At 41.2% G+C, this 26513-nt stretch overlaps 2 protein-coding genes across 2 annotated transcripts; one reads left to right on the forward strand and one right to left on the reverse strand.

The window, feature by feature from the left end:
* Positions 1 to 5504: 5504 nt before the first annotated feature.
* LOC120418407 (importin subunit alpha) lies at positions 5505 to 17869 on the forward strand. The gene is made up of 4 exons (XM_039580784.2): positions 5505 to 5734; positions 5858 to 5932; positions 15936 to 17351; positions 17416 to 17869. Exons 2-4 carry the CDS (start codon positions 5861 to 5863, stop codon positions 17515 to 17517), a joined length of 1590 nt encoding a protein of 529 aa, XP_039436718.1. The 5' UTR covers positions 5505 to 5734; positions 5858 to 5860; the 3' UTR covers positions 17518 to 17869.
* A 4421-nt stretch (positions 17870 to 22290) lies between these two features.
* LOC120418427 (uncharacterized) lies at positions 22291 to 25572 on the reverse strand. The gene is made up of 2 exons (XM_039580805.1): positions 25503 to 25572; positions 22291 to 25184 (listed from the first exon to the last, which is right to left on the reverse strand). The coding sequence occupies exons 1-2, from the start codon at positions 25570 to 25572 to the stop codon at positions 22291 to 22293; spliced, it is 2964 nt and encodes a 987-aa protein (XP_039436739.1).
* Positions 25573 to 26513: the final 941 nt, after the last annotated feature.

Below are 26513 nucleotides of genomic sequence, written 5' to 3' on the forward strand. Positions count from 1 at the left end.
CATAAATTACAATTTTCGTCAATTTTAGCAAAAAACATAAATCCATTTTAACCGACTTCAGCTGCCTTAGACGCAAATGAAAGGTGATAAGCTGTCCTCTTATGAACAAATAATTTTGAGTCTCAAAAATCAAGCGAAAAAAAAAACGAAAAAAAAAAAAAAAACGAAACTATTGGCACTACGCCCCCCGGGGCATGGCCTTCCTCTAACGTGGGATTTCTGCTCCAGCGCCTCTGACGAGACAGGAGAAACCGGGACCGACGTTTTACTTCACCATCCGATAGAAGCTCAGTGGATAAGGCGGGAATCGAACCCGCGTCTCATAGCATCATCGGGATCGGCAGCCGAAGCCGCTACCCCTGCGCCCCCTCAAAAATCAAGCCTGACATTTGAAAAAAGAATTATGAAAACATGAAATGGCGCTTTGACTGTGTCTGGACCAAAAAGCCTATGCCTGAAAATATTTTAATGGATTCCTCGGAAAATTTCACAAAACATATAAAAAATGGAGGCGTCAGTTCGTCTCAGAAATATTTTTTTTTAAATTAAAAATGAGTTTTTCGACGCGCCACACGCAAAAACAAAAAAAAATACGAAACCAAAAAAAAAACGAAAATCAACTTTTTACTAAACTGCACTAAGGCCGTTGCAAATATTTTTCAAAGTTTATGTCACCCCCCCCCCCCCCCCCTCTGCAAAATTGGTCTGAAAAATTAGGGAGCAAAAACATATTTTTCCAAAAAACTTCGAAATTTCCATGAAAATAGAAGCATAATCAACTGAAAACAATCTTAAATGCATTGATAATCATATTTCGCATGTTTTGGCTAGTTTAAAAATGTTTTGAATTTTTATAAAATTCCAATGCACAGCACCGCAAAAATTAAATTTTTGTCGTTACTTAGATATTTGGAAACTAATGATGGCAAAACAATACTTTTATCATTAAAATGTGGAAACCATGGCTTGTAATTTCAATTTTTATATTTTTTTTTATTTTTATGCCCAAAATCCTCTGACCAAAGTCGATGGGGGGGCATCGACTTTGGTCAGAGTCGAGAGACATAATCTTCCAAAAATATTTGCAACGGGCTAACTTTAAAATTCAGTGATGAACAGTGATGACTTATCCTTTTTGGGTACCAATATTTTCGTAATTAAAAAGCGCATTTAAAAAATAATATCGTTGTGAATTGCAATAAAAAATTTCGATTTTTAGAATTTACACAGTAAGATTTTTTACCGAATTCTGTTGTTGAAAAATCGGTAAAGTTTAGATCGGTAAACCATCTGTCAAAATGAGCATAATTTTAGCGAATTTGGTTGTAAGATGAACTGAAGTACCGAATTTCGCTAAGTTTTTGACGAATTCGGTAACTTTTAGTTTACCGAACTGTTCAAAAGAAAAAAATCGGTAAAATTTACCGAATTGGGAAAAAAATCTAAGTGTGTACAGACAGCAAAATATATCTTATTGTTTATGTATAGGGCAATTCACTTGGCAATTTAAAACCATTTTGTATTCATGACCTGAAATATTTTTGTTTTCATCCTTGTTTAGATCTTTTTTTTAATTGCATCCATCTCTCCTTGACCCCAGCCCGTATCAAGGTTCATAAACTTTTAAACAAAACTCATCCACCTGATTCCTATTTTTTGTTAATAAATATATAATAAATTAATAATAACAAAATTAAGAAAATATAAAGTTAATTTAGATAACTTTATTTGATTGCTTATTTGTTCTGCTTCTGATTTGTTTTGTATGGAAATTGTACAAGAGGGGGGTGGAGGGGGGGGGGGGGGCGTAGATTGAAAAACGGATGGTCCCCAATTAAAATACTGCAATTTTCTACAATGAAAAATCACATTGGAATTTGTAAGGATTTCTAATTTGATTGTAAAAGAAAGTTGGGGCATAGCGGGCATTAACAGTAGTAGGTTTTACAGCGTGACGTCACGAGCGCACACGCACACACATTTTTACAAAGACACACGTGCAAAAAATGTAAACAGTGCAGCCAAGCTGTCAAATTCCTAACCTCAAAATCGAGTCAGCGTAAAACCTAATTAGGTTTTACACCTTGACGTCATTTGACAGCTCATGTGCACTGTTTACATGGTCTTCGTCGACGAATTTCCCCGAACGAATTTCCCCGAACAAAATCGACGACCGCATCGAACTGTGCTAAGTCCATGTAAACAGTGCACTCCTTTCTAACCTCCTCCAAATCGAGTCGGCGTAAAACCCAATAGACCCCAAGCCATTCATTTCTTTTTCAATATTATTGGAATTTCATATAAATTGCAGCGGGAACTGCATGTCAATGAATCCCGATTGTTTTTTTTTTTCTTTTTTCGGGGGGTTATATTAGAAACTTCTGTTTTATGTGTCATCTTCTAATAAAGTAGGTTTTTGACCATCGTAGCATTTTGTCTGAAATTTATAGATCCTCCCGCCTTATTTGCTTGGAATATTTGTTTAATGTGTTAGTCCTCTTATTCTACATTTTATAAAAAATTTGATGGTTTTTAAATATAACTTTTCTTTTTTTTTACGATGATTTCAGCCACTTCGTAAGGTTTGGTAAACACATTAAATAAATTGATATTGAAATAAATATAATCTTAAGCTCGTTTAATTTTCCTGCAACACAGGTTATTCTATAGAGAGCCTTATGGGTTCCTAGTTATTCCACCATCGCCATTATTCAGATTACATTGTTAATGTAACGCTTCTCACCCGCAGGGTGAATCCGGTAATCACAGGTTAATGATTTACTGCTCTCTTGGTTGGTTCGCGCGCGTTATGCTCCAGCCGGAACCACACATCCCGGTACAGTAGATTCTCGCGGCATGAATATCGCATAGCCAGCCGACGCCCCGTTGACTAATTATGCTGGTGAATAATTGAGCCGCAAACATTTCGCATTTGCTTCGGAATGTAGCTTACTTACACGATTGGGGAAGCCTCTTTCTCTTCCTGGGAGATTGGTCAGGCCACAGCTCATAAATCCTGACGCCCCTAAGCGCACACACTTTGGACTCTACGTAAATTTGTAATCGTACTCGCCCCAAAACCGAGGCCACAGCCACACATTGTGCGTTGAATTATTGAGAATATCTCGTTAAGCCACGTGGAACTTGCAGCTGTTATCTTCGCACCACGTGGAGGATACTAGTTCAACCGCTTGGATGCAAATTGCATAAGCCAAACTTTACCACTTAGCTATTACTTATCCAATCTGCTGCTGCTGCTGCTGCTGCAACAGTTAACCGGGTAGATTTAGTCATTTTAAATGCATCCTTGCCATCCTGAGAAAGCTTTTTGCCAACTTTCACTCAACTTACCAACTAAAAGTGTATGCAAACAGGTAGCCTCTAAGCAGTTCTCTAAGAAAATACCTGTTCTTTAAATAATTAATTTTATCATCTAGAAATGATGGCTTCATAGTAATTTCTTTAATGTAAATTATACTTTTTTTATTATCAAATCAATGTGTTCATAAATAAATGTAAGTTTCGATGAGAATTTCTACTCCAGCTTCTCTAAGTCCTGCCGGTACAGTAACGATAGGGGAAAAGTTTAACGATCCTTCGCCCTAGTTTCTTTGCCGAGTCACTCGGTTGGAAACTTAACCCGAAATCTTTTAATGCAAAAACCCGGAAAACTTTTCACCATCTAGCAAATTTACCCTGGGTCCAGTAATGTTGTCGAGAGAGAGAGAGAGAAACAAACACCACTTCCGCTACTTACTCAAAAAAGCTAGCAACAGGAAGTACTCCTGCGAAAATGTGGCACGCCCAAAGCTCAAATATTTATAATGTCGTAAATAGTGAGGAGCACCGTTGTGCTGCCTAGAAATAACAACCCAGCAATGGCTTAATCCTTTGCTTGTAAGCCGGAAGGAGCAAAAAAACCGCCTCTTTCTTGCCAAGATTCCCACAGGCCTGGCAAGGATAGAACTTTTCGGGAAACAGGAAACGCGACTGTACAAAAACGGGAACCATCTCTACCTGCCGACTGTTGTCGTTGTCTAGCTAGTTAGAGACTTGTACTAGGTAAGCAAGAAAGTTACATACTTTAAAAACAATTTAGACCGGGTGCACCAAACTTACACAACTCGCACCGGAAATGGGTGTTGCCAACTATCCGGAGGAAGAAAGTTCAAGTTATTATATCAGACTACTTAGGAATAAATTTGTCTTAAATTAACCTAATCCAAGGCTTGTAGTTACAATTAGTAACGGTTTCTAGCCATTTGCACGCTTTTAAATTCAAATTTAAGAAACGCCTGAATGTAGGCATTCACGCGATAAAATTTTGTCGGAGTTCGACAAATGCGCGAATTTCAATGTCGCAGTGGTGCCAGTATACAATAAACCTATTCGAAAACATTATTTGTTTTATTCGATTTTAGCCAGGGGGATGAATTGGGTACTCAAAGCCCTATGTAAATTTTTATGTACGGTCGCTTTAACTCGCTTTAACGCGCGTTAACTTGCGATAACTTGCTTTAAGGTGGCGTTATGTGAAAACTCGGCACGATGAGTAGCGTTGATGCTTTTCGAGCTCGTTTTTGTTCGTTTGTTATCACGGAGTGACGTCCCCCTCGGTAATATCAAAAACTTTCCAACTTTGAAACTAAAAAGTTTGAACTTTCTACGAATATTCACCAACGCGAACTTTTAATCCAACGAACGATCTTTTTGAATTTAGAGTATTTTTTCTTTGTTTGTGATATTATTGATTACAGCGATAGGGCTTATTTTTCTGAGCACAATGACCCTTTAAGCGACCGCAAAGGATTTAAAATGGATTTTTGATTCAATTTTGAAAACATTACTTCACGGGCCTTCTTGACAGAAAAGGTCCTACTTGACAGTTCGTTCCAAGGGGACCATAGTTGATCCATCGAAAAAATGTTGTTTTGTCAATATTTTTTGCGTTAAAATGAAAAAGTGATCAGAAATGGTTTTTAATCTTGGTTTTTTACCGTTGAAAACATATAAATTTACATAGGGTTTTAGTACCCAATTCAGGACCCAATAAGCGGCTACAACGCAACCAATAAAGACTCACCAGCAAGGCCAACTTGCTCCTGCCTTTCTATACCTACAACTTGGAGAGCCTCAAAGTGGCCTCAACCCAAATTGTGGCCAAATCTGACGGCAGCTTCAAGTAGCGTTTAAAAATCTCCGAAGTTGTTGGATTAAAAAGAGATTTACGTCTGTTTGTCTATGCTCAATTTGAGTTTAAATTGCTGATATTATTGCTGTTAAAATAAATTTTTAATTCATTTTTAAAGAAAAAACTTGTTTTTTACGGTTTTACAAAAAAATAAAATACGGCTTTAGAACCCTATTAAAAAATACCAAAGCAACCCATCCACAATCCTGGCAACACTGGCCGATCTTCGCGATTTGACGTTTTCCCCCTGCTGACAGCTGATTTTCGCGCGACTCCGACAGCTCTCTCACCAACACTGAAGCAGCAGCTGCTCTCTTTGCGCGATCGAATTTAAAAATTTAGTTCAAACGGTTTACGAGCTTCGCCCGAGCTGGAAGTGCATGTCCAGAAGTGCTTTGTTTTCGTTGCTTCAAACAGGCGCGCAATCCACTTTGTTTCAATAGTGCCTATTATTTCGTTGCATTTGTTTTAGATAATTGTTTTACCTGTGTTTAGCCGGCGTGTTTCGTTTATTTTGAGGTGTTTTACGTGCAAAAAATAGAGGTAAGTTTGCTTTACCTCTTGCGATTCATTTCGGGGGAAGGCAGTTTGAGGTTAACATGTGGATGCCGGGATTTCAACGGACAATGGCGCTGGTCTGACCGTATTGTTTCCACTCCTTTACAGATCATGGATTCAGAAAACGCGGCGATTCCCAGCAACCGACTGGCCTCCTACAAACATGGTTCCAAAACCAACACGGTAAGTTCTGATTTGGCCGGAAATGTGGCGAGTCCTTGACTTTATCGTTTTTCAATCCATCAACCGGTATATTTCTTCTGCTAGGGGAGAACGGCTAACTTTCGACTGAATGAGATTGTAATTTCACTACATTTTTCAACCTATTGTCAGTCACATCGTGTATTTTGTAAGGGTACTTGTATGTAACGCCAAAAGACGCGATTTCCGAAAGGGTCCTGGAAACTTGTTGATCACATCCTACTAAGCTAATTATTACTCGATTACAGTTCAGTAACAACTTTTCAAAAGGGCGAATCCCTCAGATGTAAACAAACTGAGTTTTTGTCAGAATCATATAAAGCGAACAAAACTGATTCTAAAACACCCTCCATCATCTCAAAATTCCGAAAATACGTAGTTTTACAAGCAAAAAACAAAAGGGCTAATCAACGACATCAATCAAAACAAACCAAATTGAGTTTTCGCCCTTATGTTTTTACCCAATCACGAGGGGCGAATGTAGTGTTTTCTGCAAGTTCCGACGTATATTTAGAAACACTAGATTTTCATTATAATTTAGTGAATTTTAACCTGACAATCCTCAAAATGGATCAAAATGTATGTTTCTGATGTATCTGAACACAATTCCACAACAAACTCAGATTTGTATGATCCTAAATACATAAATTATTGTAGTATCGGATCTGGTCTGGTTTCACAATCTAGATATGAAGGTCCATAATTTACCGGTTCTTGAAACATCCGGGGATTCTGGGTCGAGCAGTTGCAGGACAAAAAGTTAGTTTAGGAGGAATGCCGTACAAAATCATCGCCTCCGTAACCATGCAAAGATTGAGAAGGTAGGATGGTGTCGCGGGGTGGCCTAGTCGTCAGGTGCCATGTCCCCACTTCCGGCGGGGACACCCCAAGGAACGTCACTTCAATATAGACCACATCGTCAAACCAACTTGCTACTTACGGTGTATCCTGGCTCAACGAGTCTTGGCCTGAATCGGACTCCTTATGAAGGCTTTCTAGACCAATTTTTTATCACTGAGGTTGCAAATATCACTGTATTATCACAGACTTTAATGTTTCACAATGATAAAATAGTTGTTTCACCACTTTTTTCTTTAAAAATCCGAAAAATCGACGGTAACATTTCAAAAGGCATCATGTACATTTTGACACTTTCTGGGTTATTGTATAACTTGAAAGTACTTCTAATAAGCTACCTTTCCACCAAAAAATGAGCAAAAGTTACTTCAGTAAAGTCTGTTTAATCATGATTTTAAATTAAGTAACATAAACAAAATCGCTGCCATCAGCAGTCCCTGTTTATATAGCCCTGTCAATCTGTCAAACAAAAGGCTACATAAACCTCGTGACGAAAAAAAAGCAACATGAAAAAAGCGCCATGTACATTCGGCGAAGAAAAACGAATCATAACAAAGCGCCCCCCTCAGTGACAGCAGGGTGATATCGACGTTGGTGATTTCAAAAGAAGTTATTTTTGGTTTTCTCAAATAAAATTACGGAAATAATGTTTTATTAAATATGGATGATCAAGTATCACCAAAAGTAACGTTTTTCATCGTTTGTTATCATTAGAACATCTTATTTTGCTTTTATATAAAAATGGTAATTGAAAATGGATGCTCAACATTCAAATGCGTTTTTCTCAAAACGCATGGTTTGTACATGATGCTTTTTGAAATGTTGGCATCGAAATGAACAAAAAACAAAAGGGCGAATCTGTTGTTTACTTCTGCTTTGTGGCGTAACCTGACCGGCTAATCCGTTGTTTTGGTTGAGTGGGTGGCGAATACGGTGGGGCGAAAATGATGCACGCTCTTCAAAAAGGCGTAATTTCTTTTTCTCAATTTTTAATAGCAAAAACACCTTAATTAATTTCAAACTGCTCTCTATGATGAAATTATTGCTATTTTCTAATACGTTTTGACAAAATTGATGGTTTTCATGCTTTTTTGTGGAAATAGGAATTGATCGAAATTGCAAAATTTTTAATGTTGATTTTCCCGAAACGGCAGGATCGTAGTTTTCGCCCTTTTGAAATGTTGTTACTGAGTTGAAAACACTTTGAGTAAACAGTAATTAAACTTCAAGGAGTTGATATGCCAACATTAGAAGCATAGATGGATTTCACATAATGGACTAGGTAGGAAAAATTCTCGTATGTTTGGCAGGTTAAGCACTCGCTCCTAACTCCATCCAGTTTGCTGATTTTCACTATCTAAACAACTTTTTTTTTTGTAAAACTGCTAACGTGAAGACTTCCATCATTGTCATGATTTTGCGTTCAAAGATATAAATTTTGCGTCGCTTTCAATATTTTGACAAAATTCCTTCAACAAGTTGTTTAGAATAGTGCCCTACACATGCTGATTCCTTTTGGCAATGATTATCCCATTCCTTGTAAAGTTATGGAAATCGTCATTAATCAATGATTGCCAACTTGGACGTCAATGACTGTGCCACAAAAAAATATAAATTTTGAAGCACAATTGATTTAGATCAAAAATTCCTTCAGTGGCTTCAAGAAGGCAACAACCGGCACATGCTGATTCCTTTTGGTGCTGAAATTCATTAAATTTAATTTAATACAGAATATTTTACAGTGATGATCAATTTTCTTCGAAAATGATCAACGGCTTGTTACTCACTTTCTGTTTAACTATCACGTTTCACTCGATTTCAGTTGAAAACGCTTTTTGTGGGCTGTAAGGGAGCGTTCTTTTATTATGTAACGCATTTGTGGAACTCTAGATATGATGGTGGTTTATGAATCTCGAATCATGAACAACAGATTTTTTTTTTGTATTTTCTTACTTTTAACATCAAATTCGAGTTCAGCGATCCCATTTAAGTCAAATCTGAATAGTTGATTGCCTATTAAATGACAAAATATTTTTTTTATGTTCCGTCTCTGCCATTTTGGCCGCCATCTTGGATTTAAGAATTCTTAATCACTATTATTTGGTTTTACGGTATAACTAAATATTACTAATTACTAATTAGAAGAAAGTTATGAAAATTATAGGTGGATAGGTGACTAGCGTCACTAGCGTCATATGGCCCTTTCGCCGACTTAGTTTTCCGCCCTTTTCACTCTTCTTCTATAACGCTAGTCACCTATCCACCTATAATTTTCATAACTTTCTTCAAATTAGTACTTTTTCAATCACCGATTATACCGTAAAACCAAATAAAAATTTACAACTAGCGGTGAGGAACAATTGGGTAAATTAATAATCAGTCCCAATACTTGGCAATTCTTAATCACGTTAGCGTAGTTTAGGGGTCTCACCTATTTAAGCTACTTGTAGAACATCACAATATTTCATCGATGATTTTAAGTCATCCCTGAAAGTTTCATGAATATACCTATTTCGTGAAAAACTGAGTATGGGACGATATATCAAAGTTTTGCCATGCGTAAAGCAATCTGTCAAATTTTATGAGTGTTTTTTCTCTAAACTCCGAGTTGATTTACAGCAAGATGACATAAACCAAATAGATTGAAATTTGGGGTGAAAACTCTCAAAACATATTCCGTGTGCATGACGAAGCCCAAATGTTAAAATGTTCCTCTCACAAAAAAAAGGATCAAGAAATGGTGTCCTAAAAAAGTTGCTTAATCCACCTTAGGTGGGTGGTGCCTTCCTTACATTCATAAAGTTAACACACTACAGAGCCTAAAAAAAGAGTATAAATAAGACTTATTTTCATCTAAATATTTAAGATCCGGCCTCCAAAAAGGTGCATAAATAACACTTAAGTGCGGATAACTTTTGATAGGATTTTCAGATCTTCAACGTTTTGGGCTCGTTGGAAAGGTCTTTTAAATATCTTTATAAAAATGTATAGCATGACGGGTTTTCTTACAAAAACCACCCTTTTTACAATCTTCAGGACCTTGTTCGAATCCTTTTTTTTAGCATAACTTTTGAAGTACTTTACTAAACTTCATAATATTAATTAGGGTCTTGTGGGACCCCAAGATGGATCGAATGAGACCAAAACGGTCAAAATCGGTTCAGCCAATCCGGAGATAATTGTGTGCATATTTTTCGGTGCACGGACTCACATCCAGACACACGCACAGACATTTGTTCCGAATTTGATTCTGAGTCGATAGGTATACGTGAAGGTGGGTCTACGAGGTCTAATAAAGAAGTTCGTTTTTCGAGTGATTTTATAGCCTTTCTTCATTGAGGTGAGGAAGGCAAAAACTTTTTTTAAATCGGCCTTCATTATACACATGAAACTGCTTCATTGTCGATCGGCCATTTGGGCGACCATGTTTGTCTTAGAAAAAACATTCAAATCTTGATTCAAATTGTTTTTTTGAGAGGACATCAAATGCCAACTTTTCAGAAATTTCCATGTTGTACAAAAAATCTTTGACCAAGTTATGAATTTTTGAATCAATAATGATTTAAAAAAAAAATCGAAATCTTGGTCTCAAAAAACTTTCAACTCCATTTTTCAACTTCATTTTTCGATGTAAAATCAATTTTGCAATCAAAAAGTATTTTAGTGGCAGGCCAAGGGGGCATGATACTGATGATACTCGTCGGTTGACACCCAGGCTAGGAACATCCCGGAAGGAGCCCAACTACATCCGTAGTGCTGTTTGGACAAAATAGCATGGCTCTGGTTCCTTGCGAGTGTCCTATTTTCTTACCTCCACGTTGGCTTGGTTTAGTCATCATGATGACAAGGTGTAAACTAGGGGAAATCTACCCATTTTAATCCTAATAAGCGGTCGTGTTTGAATAATGCTGGATAATCTAGAGTCTCCCTTGAATTTTACTAAAACCAAGTACACCAACGAGTAGAGCAAGTTTTTGTGAACATTTCTGTTTATTTTCACTTTCACTAAAAGTTATTCTATTTCTTTACCAAGCATTTAACAAAAAAAAAATCCCAAGGGTATTCTAATCGAGGCGAATGCATTGGGCCACGCCCATTTTTCTAATATCGGCTTAGTTCTTTTTTCTTCCAACACTCTGTCGAGTGTTGCCATTTGCGCTGACAGTTCAAACGAACACTCACGAAAAGTGGCATTTATAGGGAAAGTTTCCTGGCATCGCTGGCTGTGCTGCTGGTGGTGTTGACGGCCAGCCTTTGTTCTTTTTTGCCTTCGTCTCTCGCTCGGTTTTCTTCAGCCTTCGAGTGGAATGCAAAGTGAAAATTGAAACGTCAAACGACTTGGCGCGTTTGTTTTTTTGATGGCGCTTGCTAATTTATTACATTTTTCGGGATTATTCTTCAAGTGAGTGCCTTACTAATGATCAAAAGAACATGTTGCCGGTAGTTGGAAGCAATTTCATATCTTAAGCGCCGTGAAAAAGTAAGCGAAAGTGAAAAGTTAATTTTGGCGATATTCATTAAGCGTTTGAGGGTTTCTCGTGTGTGTCACTGTGTGTGCCAACAAAATGATGAGAAGTGGTCTCGCAAAATACAAATTATGATCAAAAGTGCATTAAATGTGATCTTTTTGGCCAGTAAGTGGCATACATTTGCGTGCTTACTCGAGGCGGTGCTGTTGCTGGTAAGTTTATAGCCCAAATAGTATTTTTGGAGCTTTAATCGAGCATCAAACTCTCCATATGACGAAGATAGGTGTTTGATTGGAAAGGGTAGATTTCCCCTATTTTTCAAAATTCTTTGAAATAATGTTATCCTGTTTTAAGCGTTCTTTGATTTTAAATAAAATAAAATTAAGAGAAAATGTTACATTCAGTAATCTTTAACTTTTTGTTTTTGAAGTATCAAAAACTATACGTTTTTCAGTTTTAAAAATTAGGCTGGTACAAATTTTATTTTAAGTTTTTGTCCCACCCCCCTTCAAAGTTGGCTCGAAAAATCAGGGGGCAAAAAAAAAAAAATTTCAAAAAACTCTAATATTTCAATGAAAATTTAAGTGCAATAAGTTGAAATTAATTTTGAATGCATTCCCCTGCGCTTAGAATCATTTTTAGCATGTTTCGGTTGATTTAAAAATCATTTGAATTTTTGAAAATTTTCAATGTTTATTATCGCAAAAAGTTTTTTTTCGCTAAAATTTTGGTTTTCGTCAAATTTTACATTTTTTGAAAACTAATGATTGCAAAACAACTGAACTAGTGTAAAATGCATTTTAAAACACCTTTTCCGTGCAAATGTTGATTCTATGGCTTGTTTTTTCAATATTTTTATTTTTTTATTTTTTTGCCCCCCCCTCGAACCCGGCCCGAGCCGAGGGACAAAAACTTTGAAAAATATTTGCATCGGCCTTAACATTGAAATTATAAGTGTTTTCAAGCTTTCAGTTATTTTTAAAAGACTATTATTTGTTTATGTTTCTACCCTGAATCAAAATAATGAGTGCTTCCATTTTTAAAATATTTTTTAGGAGTTTGTTGTTGAGTTTATTTTTCTACGAAAATTGTAAATAGTTAGATTTTTTTTAATTTGTTTAGATTTTTTTACGATGGTTGCTATTAATTTTTTTATAAAGAGTTTTTTGTTAGAAATCATTATTTAGATAAGAAACGCATATTTTTTATGGAAAAGTCGGGAAAAAGTCGGGAATTTGAAAATGGGATTTGAGTGGTCACCCTGTATTAAAACACACATTTTCACCCACTAACAAAACAAATTTGAAGATATTTGGTAGCATCATTACCGAGATATAGCAATTTCAAGTTAGCAGTTTCAAAAAACGGGTACCACGATATCTCAACACTGTCTTGACCAAATCGACTCAACATTTTGGTGAAGACTCGTTAAACCGATTCCGTGTGCATGACGAAGCCCGATTTTCAAAAAGTTTATTTAAAAAAAAGATATATTTTTGTGTTTTCATATTTTTGTGTTTTCATATTTTTGTGTTTTTCATATAAAAAACCGTTAGTTTTTGATTTTTGTATTTTTTTAAAAGCAAATTTTAAAAATTGGGCTTCGTCATGCACACGGGATACATCTTGAGAGTCTTCGCCTCAAATTTCAACCAATTTGGTCCATCCCATTTCGAGATATCGTGGCACCCGGAAATCAACTCGGGGTTTAGAGAAAAATTCCAACAAAGTTTGACAACCCGCTTTGCGCATGGCAAAATTTTGAGCCTACATCGTCTCTTTCTCAGTTTAATCATGAAATATCTTCATGAAACTTTCAGGAGTGATTAATAATCATCTTTTGAGAGGATTAAACAAATATACTGTAATATAAAATTTTGTGATTTTCTACATGTATGTAACCCCTTAAAAGACCTCTCGAATGCACTTAAGAGAGTTGGAATTGATGAAGTTTTACGGAAATGTGAACAATTTTAAGATTTTTCATGTATTTTGAACCTCAAACTTTAATGGCAGTTTTCCCCCACTTCCCTTTGTCGTAGAGGGCTCATATTTGGCATGAGTTCATCTCATTTATAGACAAACAAACGCTGAAAGTTTCATCCAAATCGGAGCCCCTCGATAGGACCTGTTACACACTGGTGAAAAACTTGCTCTTAAATTTAAAGAGTTCTTCTTTCCAATGTTTTTTTGAAGATCAAAAATTGGTTGAAGAATTGCGAATTGCGAATTTTAGATCGGAGCCCGCCTTAGGCGGATGTTGGGTTGTAGAAGATTAAACCCCCGCCAAAAAAATAGCTTGTGTTTGAAACTTTGTTAAACATTGATTTTAGACGATTACAATTTTCAGAATAGTTGTAAGTAATATCAAAACAAACAACTTTGTGGAAGACACCAAAGTGGTAGGAGCTATATGGGATAAGTGAGCTAGTTTTTGAGCTCGGTATACAAGGCCTCGGGCATTTTTTTGCAAAACCTCATACAATAGGCTTCAAGTAGGGGAAATATACCCATTTTAATCACTCTAAGCCGATCGACCAATTATCATCACTTTTACCGTTTTCCGCTATTAAATCAACATTTTGAGATGTATCAACAATGGAGAGTTGCTTGCTCACTTTTATTTGAGCTATTTATTACTTTGGAACAGTCGAAAACACTTTATGAAAGCTGTAATTCATGATCAAAGTGCTGATAATAGAAATAGGCTGAGAAAGGGTATAGTTCCCCTATGACCATTCCACTACAAAATGTCGGGTGAATCGTTCGTCCGACGATTTACGGTCATAGCTTTCCTAGCATGTTTTTTTGATGATTATTTAAATGCATTTAAAACATTTTTAAGGCATATAAGCCATGTTTGCGATTTATTACAAACGAGGCGTGCAGGCCAGACCCTTGTAAAAAAAAATCATGCATAGTAAGTCTTGGAACCAGTAGATACAGTGAAACCTCTTTTTACGCTGAGGCGTTACCCTTTTTATTCCGTCGATTTCTCTTATACCGTAGACTATTTTTGCAAGCTTCAAAAGGCGTTTTGTAGATCTAAACAACCCTCCGGCTGAAATTCTCTATAATAAAGAATAACAAAAATCAGAACAATACCTACAAATCGCTTTAACAAGATTGCAAAAAAGTTGTGTCGTTCCAGAGAAAACGACAAAATTAGTAAAACGTACCGCATTGCGTAAAAAGAGGTTTAACTGTAACATCAAATTGATTTCACAGAATGAGCGAGCGAGGCAGCTCAAACAAAAAACTGCGAAACTCGAAGCGCTTTGCACCCTTCGACAAAGTAGTAGGGAATTGAGTTTCCTACAAGAATCTCACACTTGTACATTTTTTTGGCGAGGCCGCTATGCTTAGTAGGCCCAAAATCGGGACAAATACCCTAGAAATAAAATAAAATGTTTGAAGAATCAATTTTGGGCCAATTTTTCCAGTTGCAGAATAAACCATCGTTTAACGGTACACATCAACCAGAGCTTTTGCACCAACATTTTTGTTACAGATATTTTAGTGCTTTCAAAACTACGGGAACCCAAATGGTGCACAATTAATTCTTCTAGTTTATAAGGGCAACTGAAAGCTGAACCTCCTAAACTCTGCAACGTTTCATATTTTCGGGTTACTTCAAACAAGTTTAAATTAAGTTTTGAAGGTAATCAACATAATAACTACAACTTTAAACCCTCTTTTGCCGACTGAAGAGGTTTAATAATCAAACGCTTAATAATGCAGTTTGCTGCCTAACACACAAAAATTAACCCCTATGACTCCCCCGCAATATCTTCCGAGTTATATCCTAGGGTCCTACCTTTCTACTAACATTGAGTCCAAAACCTACCTACAAACATCTATACCACTAAGGTGACGCAGGGATTCTTGCGCACTTTAGATAGGTGTTTACTAACATTTCTTCCGTTCCCCAAAGGATAGCTTAGACCCGGCAAGGACCCCCTTATGCCCTGGGTAGTATTACACACTCATCAAAAGATGAAGACATGGTACCTCCCGTGTTGGATTATTGTTCCGGATGAGGGTCTAACACAACCATACCAAACAGTGGGATAAGCGTTGTGGAGCCATCCGTGGATAGGGCGCCCTAAAATGCTAATGCTAATATTTTAGTGCTTTCAAAACTTAAAAGCACAAGCCATAGTTTCAACATTTAAATGCAAACAGTGTTTTAAAATGCATTTTACACTAGTTCACTGCCCCTGATCGCATAAATGTCCCATATGCATTTTCATCACTTTTGAGTTAATGATGCAGTTTAATTAAAAATCGTGTGCTCTTTCAGAAAAGCATAAAAAATCCAGTACTGTGTTCTAGAAATCAGGAGGAAATCCAGCTTTTTCGCGAAAACTTAACACATAGTCTTATGTGTGGGACAAACTTCAAATGCGTTTTTCTCAGCTTGCTGTTTTTGCATATGGGACATTTATTGGAACATGGGCAGTAATCAGTTGATTTGCAATCATTAGTTTTCAAATTTCGAATTTAACATGACTCATTGAAGCTTCTTGAACATAAGAAATTTATGGATTTATTGATATTTAAATGAAAAATGCCATCAAAATCAATTTGCGAAAACGCAGATAATTGCTCCTTTTACCCTAAATTTTTCCTCTACAACGCATTCTTCCCTTCCGCAGGAACTGCGCCAACGTCGCCACGAGGTGACCGTTGAGCTGCGCAAAAACAAAAAGGAGGACCAGCTGTTCAAGCGGCGTAACATCACCGCCGCCGAGGAACCCACGGTCACGTCGCCGCTGCAGGAGAGCAACGCCCAAAGTCCGGTGGCGCTCAAGTTCGAGGAGATCCTGGCGTTCATCAACAGTGGCAACCCGCAGAAGGAGTTTAGCGCGGTGCAGGCCGCCCGCAAGATGCTGAGCCGGGAGAAGAACCCCCCGATCGATAAGATGATTGGGCTGGGCCTGGTGCCGATTTGCGTCAAGTTTTTGGAAAAGTTCGATCGGGTTGATTTGCAGTTTGAGGCGGCTTGGGCGCTGACCAATATTGCGTCGGGGACGTCGGAGCAGACGAAGGCGGTCATTGATGCGGGGGCGGTTCCGAAGTTTATCAATTTGCTGAGCTCGCCGTCGGGGAATGTTGCGGAGCAGGCGGTTTGGGCGCTGGGAAATATTGCTGGCGATGGGTCGAAGGCGCGGGACATTGTGCTGGAGTATAATAGCGTGGAGTCGATTATTTACTTGGTGCAGAACGCGGACACGCAGCTGTCGTTTTTGCGCAACATTGTCTGGCTGATGTCGAATTTGTGCCGGAACAAGAATCCGCCGCCGCCGTTCAGCCGGGTCGAGCCGATGATTCCGATTCTGTCGCAGCTGCTGGACCACGAGGACGCACAGGTGCTGGCCGATGCTTGCTGGGCGCTGTCGTACGTCACGGATGACGACGCGGTTAAGATTGAGAGTGTGGTCGCTTCGGGGGCGGTTCCGCGGTTGGTGCGGCTGTTGAGCTGCGACAATCCGGCGATCATCACGCCGGCGTTGAGAAGTGTGGGGAATATCGTCACCGGGAATGACACCCAGACGGATGCGGTCATTGCTGCGGGGTCGCTGCCAGCGCTGGGCAAGTTGCTCCGTAACAGCAAGAACAGTATTGTGAAGGAGGCGGCGTGGACCATTTCGAACATCACGGCCGGAAATCAGCAGCAGATTGGGCAGGTTTTTGAGTCGGGGATTCTGCACGTGCTGGTTGAGGTGTTGATCAAGGGTGACTTCAAGTCCCAGAAGGAGGCGGCTTGGGCCATCACGAACACTACCACGGGTGGTTCCACAGAGCAGATCATCCACCTGGTAGAGAAGTATCCGGTGATGAAGCCGTACTGCGACCTGCTCGATGCCAAGGACAGCCGCACGGTGCGGGTCGTGCTCAGCGGTATCGCCAACATCTTCCAGATTGCGGAGAAGATTGGCGGAGCGGAGAACCTGTGCACACTGTTCGAGGAGATTGGCGCGCTGGACAAACTGGAAGCGCTGCAGAACCACGAGAACGAAGAAGTGTACAAGAAGGCGTTCCAGCTGATCGAGACGTACTTTACCGATGCGGTGAGTTTGTTGCTCGGTTCATCCAATAATTCTCGATTCTAATCTCATTTCCCATTTTTTCCAGGAGGACGTCAACCCCGAGTGCGCCCCCAAGGAAGTGAACGGTGCGTTGGAGTTCAACCCGTCGGCAGCCCAGCAGCAAAGCGGAGAAAAGTTTTCGTTCTAGCGGCGACATCACCGCCCCGGCCGTCATCAAACTCCCCAGTGCCTTCACCCTAGCCTGCCAGCCTGAAGCATAAAACGGAAAAAGTGAGATTAAGACTGGAAAATTGAAAGTAATTTTCTGCCCCCGCCCGCTCCCTTCTCGGCATCGTTCAAAGTCCGTGACCGGTCACGGCTACTCATCGCTATCATCATCACCATCATCAAGATCATTCCCGTGCTTGCCGCGTTGAAACTGATGTGCATTTATATCGAATTTGGCTCTTGTGATACTCTCGCCGCGCCTCTCACTCTGTTCAGTTTCGTTACGTGCGCTCTGCTTTAGTAAAACTGTAATTTTTTAATGTAAAATTTAATCCAGGTGCGTTTTCCGCTTGCGTGATTTCCGATGACAGTCCCCGCCTGAAGAATGAGGTGCAAATTAGTGTTGAACACGTGCTGTGTGGTTCACAAACACGGTTGCTAATCTGATTTACCGCACAGCATACTGGTTGGTTGGATTAGTAGTGTGACGAACCCTTTTCCAGAGGGAAGGAGGAGCGCAGGAAACGGACACGCCGATTGAAACGGTAAACAACAACTGTCCTCGTGACACCGGATCGGTGCAGTAATTGGGTTTGATACTGTTTGCTGTTTGTTATTGAGTGCGGGATGCTGTTGTGGATCAATTTTCTAAAACACAGGGTGGCGACTACTTTTGGGATTTTTTTTTCTGAATTGCAACAATTTCCTTAAAATCCTTAAAATCTTAAAAAAAAAATTAAAATCAGGCAAATATTTGGACCAACATATTTAGATAAACTTTAAAGGACGCATTTTTTGGAAATAACTAGCATGATAAAGACTCAGAGACGACAGCGATTTTCTAACAGACGGTTTGACAGATGCGCAGCTGCAGATGCTGAGAAACTTTCTGGAACAAATAATAAAAATGGGGGGAAACATATTGGAACCTAAAAACTTTTGAGAATTCTGAACTTTACGGTGAATATTTTGCAAATCTTGCATTATTTAATAGGGAATGAGGCAACAATTGTAACATTTTTTTCCAGGAGTTCTACAAGAGCTCTTCAAGATAGCTACAGCATAGCAGTTTGGACCGCGGTAGGATAAAATTCTCTTCAAAACTTCTTCAGGAGTTTAGAAGAGTACTTGAAGAGAGTTTTATCCTACCGCGGTCCAAACTGCTATGCTGTAGCTATCTTGAAGAGCTCTTGTAGAACTCTTGAAAAAAAAAAGTTACTTGGGAAGTTGCGTTAAACGAACAGATCAAGCTTGTTTTAGACTTTTCGTAACATTTTTTTTCATTTCTAAACTTATCCGCCATTTTCATATGTTGTTCCAGAGCAATTCTCTACGAAATCGGTCTTTTTTTCTTTAATTTAAATTTTTGTTTTTTTTTAATCCGGATGACACTTTTTTGGTGCCCTGGTATGCCCAAAGAAGCCATTTTGTATTATTAGTTTGTCCATATAATTTTCCATACAAATTTGGCAGCTGTCCATACAAAAATGATATGTGAAAATTCAAAAATCTGTATCTTTTAAAGGAATGTTTTGATTGATTTGGTGTTTCGGCAAAGTTGTAGGTATGGATATGAACTACACTGAAAAAGAAATGATACACGATAAAATTTTTTTTTGCTGGTTTTCAATTTCAGTTTTTGTGTAGGCCAAGGGTGAAATCATACCTTTTCGGTTTACACCCGGTGAGGAACATCCTGGAAGGAGCGGAACTACATCCGTAGTGCTGTTAGTTGATCTTGGTCAAAACAGTTGCTCTGGTTCCTTGCAAGTTACCCATTTTCTTACCTCCACGTTGGCTTGGTTTCGTCATCATAATGACAACACGTGACCTTGCTGGTGGCCTGTGGAAACGAACTCGTAAACCTTTGACCAGCGAGGGTCAGAGTCGAGACGGCCAAAAGAAAGGGATGCGCAATGTGGGAAGGGAAGATTGTAGACGGTATTGTTTTGATTCACAGCATGTTGAGTTAACTGTTGTGGATGTACCTGATACATCGCAACACGGGGTTTCTCTTCTTTCCACTTTCAGCTACTATCTATCTTCTATTTCTTTATTATGTATTACTGATTTTCTAATTCGGCTTCTGTTTACTATCCACCATTTTATTTTGATTGCATGATCCTTTGTTTCTCTTATTTTCATATACTAATGCATCTTTTTGTTTTGTTTTGTTTTTGTTTGTTTTCATTTTCATGTCGTGTCTGGGCCTACGGTTGGAGAACGATTGCACCACGATAACCACTTCGGAGTGATATTATCACACTGGAGACAACAGCAACAACATCAGAAACCCTGATGTCACTCAGGTTCCCGCAAGTAACTGTATCATTATTTTAAAGTGATTATATTTTACTAACATCCCTTTCTTTGCAGAGCATGGACTACATTATAAAGCGCCAATGTGGGAAAGGGAAGTCATTTGTGATTGTAGAAGGTATTGTTTTGATTCACAGCATGTTGAACGAACAGTTGTGGATGTACCTAGAACATCGCAACTCGGAGTATCTCTTCTTATTATCTCCAACTACTTTAGTTCTGTTTCACTTATCTTTCAAGTCTCCTCTACTCAATTTGCCAGTTTTAACTGCTATGTGTTTTCCCTAACAAAAAACTGATCTCCTTAATATGCGAACGAGGTTAATTCTCGGGTTAATGCCTGTTCATATTTGATGTATTCTTTATTCATTGTCTAATTTATTTATTAATTAAAATATTATTTTAATCGGCTCCTAAAGTTGTCATTAATGCTATCTAAGCTTATATGATATTATTTATCCTTTATCACAAAGCTTTTTTCATAAATTATTGCCTATATTTTTAATCTACTTCATACAGCTTTTTCTCTTCTTTCTTTCAACATACAATTATTCTTTCAGTAGCGAACTTTATGTAGTATACTTTTTCCTTTATTGTCTATTGTTTTAATCTACACCCTTTTCTTCAAACAAGTAAGATTTGAGTCCTTACTCAATATATTGAATGATCAAAGTCACACACATAACATTATTGTACTTTTGATAAATTTTTGAATAACATGCTTAGGTTCAAAACATTGTAACAAAAACCGCGACAGAAGAAATAGCAACAGATAAACACGACTCAACATTAGGCAAGATTCCAGGAGAAAACAGTACACTGTAAATAACAATTAGTTTTTGAATTCAAACTAAAAATTAAACAGTTTTTTACTGAAAATTGATAGGCACTACTTACATCAAACCCTACGTAATGTACCACCCCCGGCCGAGTTAAAATGCGTAACCGCAAAAGCCGTGTAAACTACACGCCGAGCAAGATGTGTTGCGAATAAAGTGCAAAACAAATAAACATTCAAATGGAATAAATCCGTTCTCGACGCGTTCGAATTTGTAACTGACTTAATCCTGAAGTGCCGCCGCGTCCCCGAAAGTGTTATCCAGCTTATCCGTGGTGTTTCCTGACCGGTTCCGGCGTTGAAAAATCTGGGCGCTGTGTGGTGTATCAAGCCGTCATTTTTCGAGGCATCCAAGTGAGAAACAAAAAGTAGCTTTTGCTCGCTCACACAACTACACCCCGAAATGGAACGAACACCTCCTGCCAACCCTACCCACGAAGCCAATGTTTTGAAACGAAGTTGGACGGACGGCGATTCCTCATCGATGGATTCTACCACAAATCTCCTCAATTTCGAAACTCCCGTCCCGAAGCGGGGTAGGATGGACGGTGCTGATGATGGTGTCTCTGCGAAGCTGGATGCTGCCGTGAAATTGTTTATGGAGCAGTTTACCGAAACCAAAACAATGATTCACGAAATGCGCACCGACCTCAACAAGAAAATCGAAACCATCAAAACTGATCTGGAAGGAAAACTTGAGGCTGTGTCCAAAAACATAACTTCCCTCCGGTCCGATTGCGCTACGAAATTTCTGCAGGCCGATGCCAATGTTGACGCCCTAAACGATCGTCTTGATGGTGTCTCCCACGCGATCGACAGTTTGGAAAGGTGTGACGACTTGATTGTCAGTGGGGTACCGTTCGTTGAAGGTGAGGATCTGCCAGCTTACTTCACGGCGATGCTGAAGCATGTCGGACTGGACGGTAGTGTCCCCCCGTCGGTGGATATTCGGAGGCTGTACTCGCGGTCACCAAACGGAAGCGACGGAAGTTTCATCAAAATCCAGTTCGCCCTGAGAAACGCCCGTGACGACTTCTACTACGCTTACCTGGGGAAACACGACTTGAAGCTTTGCCACCTGGGAATCGACTCTACTCGCCGTGTGTACGTGAACGAGAGCCTCACCGATGCTGCGCGAAAGGTCAGAGCCGCTGCCATACGCTTGAAGAAGGACGGGAAGCTGTCGTCGGTGTACACCAAGCGCGGGGTAGTCCATGTGAAAAAACTTCCAAACGCGAACCCTGTCGCTGTACTGTCGGAGGACCAGCTTCGTCAACTCGCTAGTTAAGTCGAATTTTAACCGTTCCTTTTGATGTTTATTGTAATTGTAATTCTTATTATTGTATTGTGAATTTGTAAAATTTTGAACGAATATTGTTTATGACAAAAACCAAAAAAGTCTGTTGCTTGTCTTTTCAGCCCTCTAAAAGTTGCTTGCCCCAAAATGCCATTGTCAACAAACCGCACCCTGACGAACATTCCTGCAGCCGTAATGCATGCCGTTCTTGCCCCCGGGAAACTCAACATCTGCCATGGCAATGCACAGAGTTTATGTGCTAGGAAGGGTACTACTTACTTACTTTATCAGCAACAGGTCTATCGACCCAACGCTGAACTAATCGAAGATTTCCAGGATGCTCGATCTTGGGCCGCTCGTCTCCAGTCGCCTACAATGTTGGCCGCTCTTGCATCTTCGTCGACTGCACACAGCCAACGCGTACGAGGCCTTCCACGAAGCCGACGACCGCGTCCAGGTTCGCTGCTGAATATCGTTTTAGCCGCCCGCTCGTCCGACATTCTGGCTACATGTCCAGCCCACTTTAGCCTGTCGTGCTTGATGACTTTTACGATATCAGCATGTTTGTAGTCTTGGTACAACTCGAAATTCATGCGCCTGCGCCACCGGTCTCCTACTTGCTTGCCACCGAAGATAGAACGCAGGATTCTCCGCTCAAAGACCCCAAGTGCTCTCTGGTCAGCCTCCTTTAGCGTCCACGACTCGTGACCGTAAAGAGCTACAGGGAGTATCAAGGTCCTGTACAGCGTGATTTTCGTAGGCGTCCTTAGGCTGCGGGACCTTAGCTGGCTACGAAGACCGTAGAAGGCCCTGTTTGCAGCACTAATCCGCCGTTTTACTTCGCAGCTCACATCGTTGTCGCACGTCACAAGTGTACCAAGATATACAAACTCATCCACCACCTCATATCTTTCTCCATCTATTTCCACCTCCAAAACACCATCACCTGCACTGCCACGCGCTCTGCCAGCGACCAGATACTTGGTCTTGGCAGTGTTGATGGTCAGTCCGATCTTCGCAGCTTCCCGCTTGAAAGGGACGAACGCCTCCTCCACTGAACGACGGTCGATACCAATGATGTCGATGTCGTCAGCGTATCCAAGCAGCATGTGCGATTTGGTGATGAGTGTTCCGTTTCTTTGCACGCCTGCCCTTCGAGCAGCACCTTCCAACGCTATGATGAACAGTAAGTTCGAGAGAGCATCGCCCTGCTTCAATCCATCCAACGTAACGAAAGCTTCTGATGTCTCATTAGCTATTCGCACGCTTGATTTTGCTCCGTCGAGCGTTGCACGAATCAGTCTTATTAGCTTCGCCGGAAAGCCGTGTTCTAGCATAATTTTCCAAAGTTCGTTTCTTTTGACTGAATCGTACGCCGCCTTGAAGTCGATGAACAAATGGTGTGTTTGCAGGTTGTACTCCCGGAACTTGTCGAGGATTTGTCGCAGAGTGAACATCTGGTCCGTCGTTGACCGACCCGCTCGAAAACCGCACTGGTATTCGCCGACAAAGGTCTCGGTCAAGGGTCTCAGCTTGCTCCACAGGATTCGGGATAGTACTTTGTACGCTGAGTTGAGGATTGTGATGCCTCGATAGTTGGCACAATCGAGTCTTTGCCCTTTCTTGTAGATTGGGGTGATGAGCCCGTCTAACCAGTCGGTCGGAAGCTGTTCTTCGCACCAAATTCGCTGGACGATTTGGTGCAGAATCTCGATCATCCGCGCGCTCCCGTGCTTGAAAAGTTCGGCCGGAAGTCCGTCCTTTCCCGCGGATTTCGCGTTCTTGAGCTCCTTTACGGCTTTTTCCACGTCCTCCAACGTAGGCGGGTCCACAGCTATTCCATCATCCTCAACGTTCATCCTGTCCTCGACGATTCCCTCTCGCGTCTCACCGTTCAACAGCTGTTGGAAGTGCTCCTTCCACCTGGCCGCTACCGCTGTCTTATCTGTCAACAGGTTACCTTCCCTGTCGTTGCACATAACAGGGGAAGGCGTCGCTTTCTTTCTTACACCGTTGACAGTTGCATAAAACCTCCGCTTATCGTTCGCGTTGTATTGTGCTTGAGCTTCGGCAAGTACTCTCTCGTCGTACTCCCGTTCTTTTCGGCGGTGGGTTCGTTTCTCAGCTCTTCGCAGCTCGCTGTATCGCTCACAGTTTCGGCGCGTACCCTTCACCAGCATACGCTTCCTGGCCTCGTTCTTCTCGTCCGTCACTCGCTGGCACTCCGCATCGAACCACCCTTTAGGTTTGCGTCCTCTGGTCGTGCCGATCACTTCGGTAGCCGTTGTGTTGACGAGGCTCTGGAGGGCTCCCCATTGCTCGTCCAGGTTACCCGTAGGCGCGTCCTCGTTGATCCGCTCGTCGAGCTTCCGACTGTACTCTGCAGCAACGTCGCTGCTCGCAAGGCGCTGGACGTCCAACCGCGCTATCCTCGCAGTCCGCGGGGTCAACACGTTCGACAGCCTAGCTCGGATCTTGCACGCTACCAGGAAGTGATCAGAGTCGATGTTCGGTCCTCTGTACGATCGGACGTCCATCACGTCCGAGAAGTGTCGACCATCCACCAAAACGTGATCGATTTGTGTGCACGATTCGCCATTCGGGTGGCGCCAGGTGTGCTTCCGAATGTTCAAGCGCGCAAAGAAGGTGCTACAGATAGCCATTCCTCTGGCTGCGGCGAAATTGACCAAACGGAGGCCGTTGTCATTCGTACGAGGATGAAGGCTCTCCTTGCCGATGACAGGATGGAAGAAGGCTTCCCTTCCGACCTGCGCGTTCGCGTCTCCGATGACTATCTTCACGTCGTGTCTTGGGCACTCTCCATAGGTCTTGTCGAGACGCTCGTAGAAAGCGTCTTTATCGTCATCGGGCTTGTCGTTCGTCGGCGCGTAGATGTTGATCAGGCTGTAGTTGAAGAATTTGCCCTTTATTCTCAACACGCAGATCCGGTCATTCACCACCTTCCACTTGATGACTCGGTTCTTCTGATCCCCAATCACTACGAAACCGACTCCGTGCATCGCCTTTTCGCCGCCACTGTAGTAGATGTGGTACTTGAAAGAGGTGTTGGCGATGGGGTCCACCGCCGTGAGTTCTCGCTCTCCATGACCGGGCCATCGAACTTCCTGGATGGCGGCCACATGCACGTTCAGCTTGTGCAGCTCCCGGGCAAGAAGGCCAGCACGTGCAGGATCTTGGAGAGTTCGAACGTTCCAAGTACCGAGTTTCCAATCGTTGTCCTTTTTACATCGCCTGGTCTGATGCCGATTAATCCGTCCTGAATTTCTTCTTTTGTTTTTCTGAGTTGGTGTTTCGCTTCGGTATGCCGCCTAACCAGGGCTGCGAATACCTAGTCTCGGGGTGGGGCTGCCACCTTGCAGCTTCCGGGACCCAGCTGCGGTTTTCTCTCGACACCGTAACGGGGGCTTTTGTCTCGAAGCTTAACGGTACAGCTACACCCTCCGAAGAGGGTGGAGCCCCCCTAAGTTGGATGAAATCAAGAGCAACCTACAGGATTCCAAAGTCACCATCGCCTGCTTTACCGAATCCTGGCTGACAACAAAGAACACTGATCGCAGCATCGCTATCCCTGGGTTTGCGTTCCTCCGATGTGACAGGAAGTACTGTCGAGGTGGCGGAATCGTTATCTACTTCAAGGAGCACGTGGGATGTAAAGAAGTTTTCCGGATCGAGCCAACTGAACAATCTGCAGACAAAACAGAATGTTTAGCCTGTGAGCTGCGTTTTGGATCGGAAAAAGTTTTGCTGGTGGCTGTCTACAACCCCCCTGGGAACGACTGCACTGATCTTCTCGCTGAGAAATTGGACGCTCTCATCGGCAGCTTTGAGTACGTTGTTTTGATTGGCGACTTCAACACAGACCTGCGCAAACCAAGCAACGAACGCGCCCGACTTGAGTCATTGATGAGTACGTTTGCCCTCGTCTCTGTTGGAGAAGAGCCGACGTTTTACCACCGTCACGGGTGCTCTCAATTGGACCTGCTCCTATCCAGTTGCTGTGAAAAAGTCCTGCGTTTCAGCCAAGTCGCCTTTCCCGGACTTTCGACGCACGATCTCATATTTGGTTCGCTGGACTTTGACGTTCTCCCTCCAGTGCGAAGCATCACATACCGGGATTATGTACACTTCAACGCTAACGATGTCGAGCACGAAATAAATTCTGTTGATTGGTCCGAATTCTACAACCTTCACAATCCTCGACTTTTTCAACAGTCATGTCAAACGGATTCATGACCAATGCATTCCACTTCGCACCTGCTCCAACCGTAAGAAACTCAACCCCTGGTACAACAACGAGATTAAAAGGTCGATGCTGGAACGCGACATGGCGTACGACGACTGGCGCAAGGCTCCGCCGGAACGTAAGACCACAGACAAACAGACGTGAATCTCTTTTTCATTCGATCGCCAACTAAAACGGCCGATTCAAATTCAAATCGATGAAATAAAATGGTTGCCGTAGTACCGCAACGAGACACGAACGTCATTGGTGGCGCCACTG

This window comes from Culex pipiens, chromosome 2 (assembly GCF_016801865.2).
Source record: "Culex pipiens pallens isolate TS chromosome 2, TS_CPP_V2, whole genome shotgun sequence".
Lineage (NCBI taxonomy): Eukaryota > Metazoa > Arthropoda > Insecta > Diptera > Culicidae > Culex > Culex pipiens.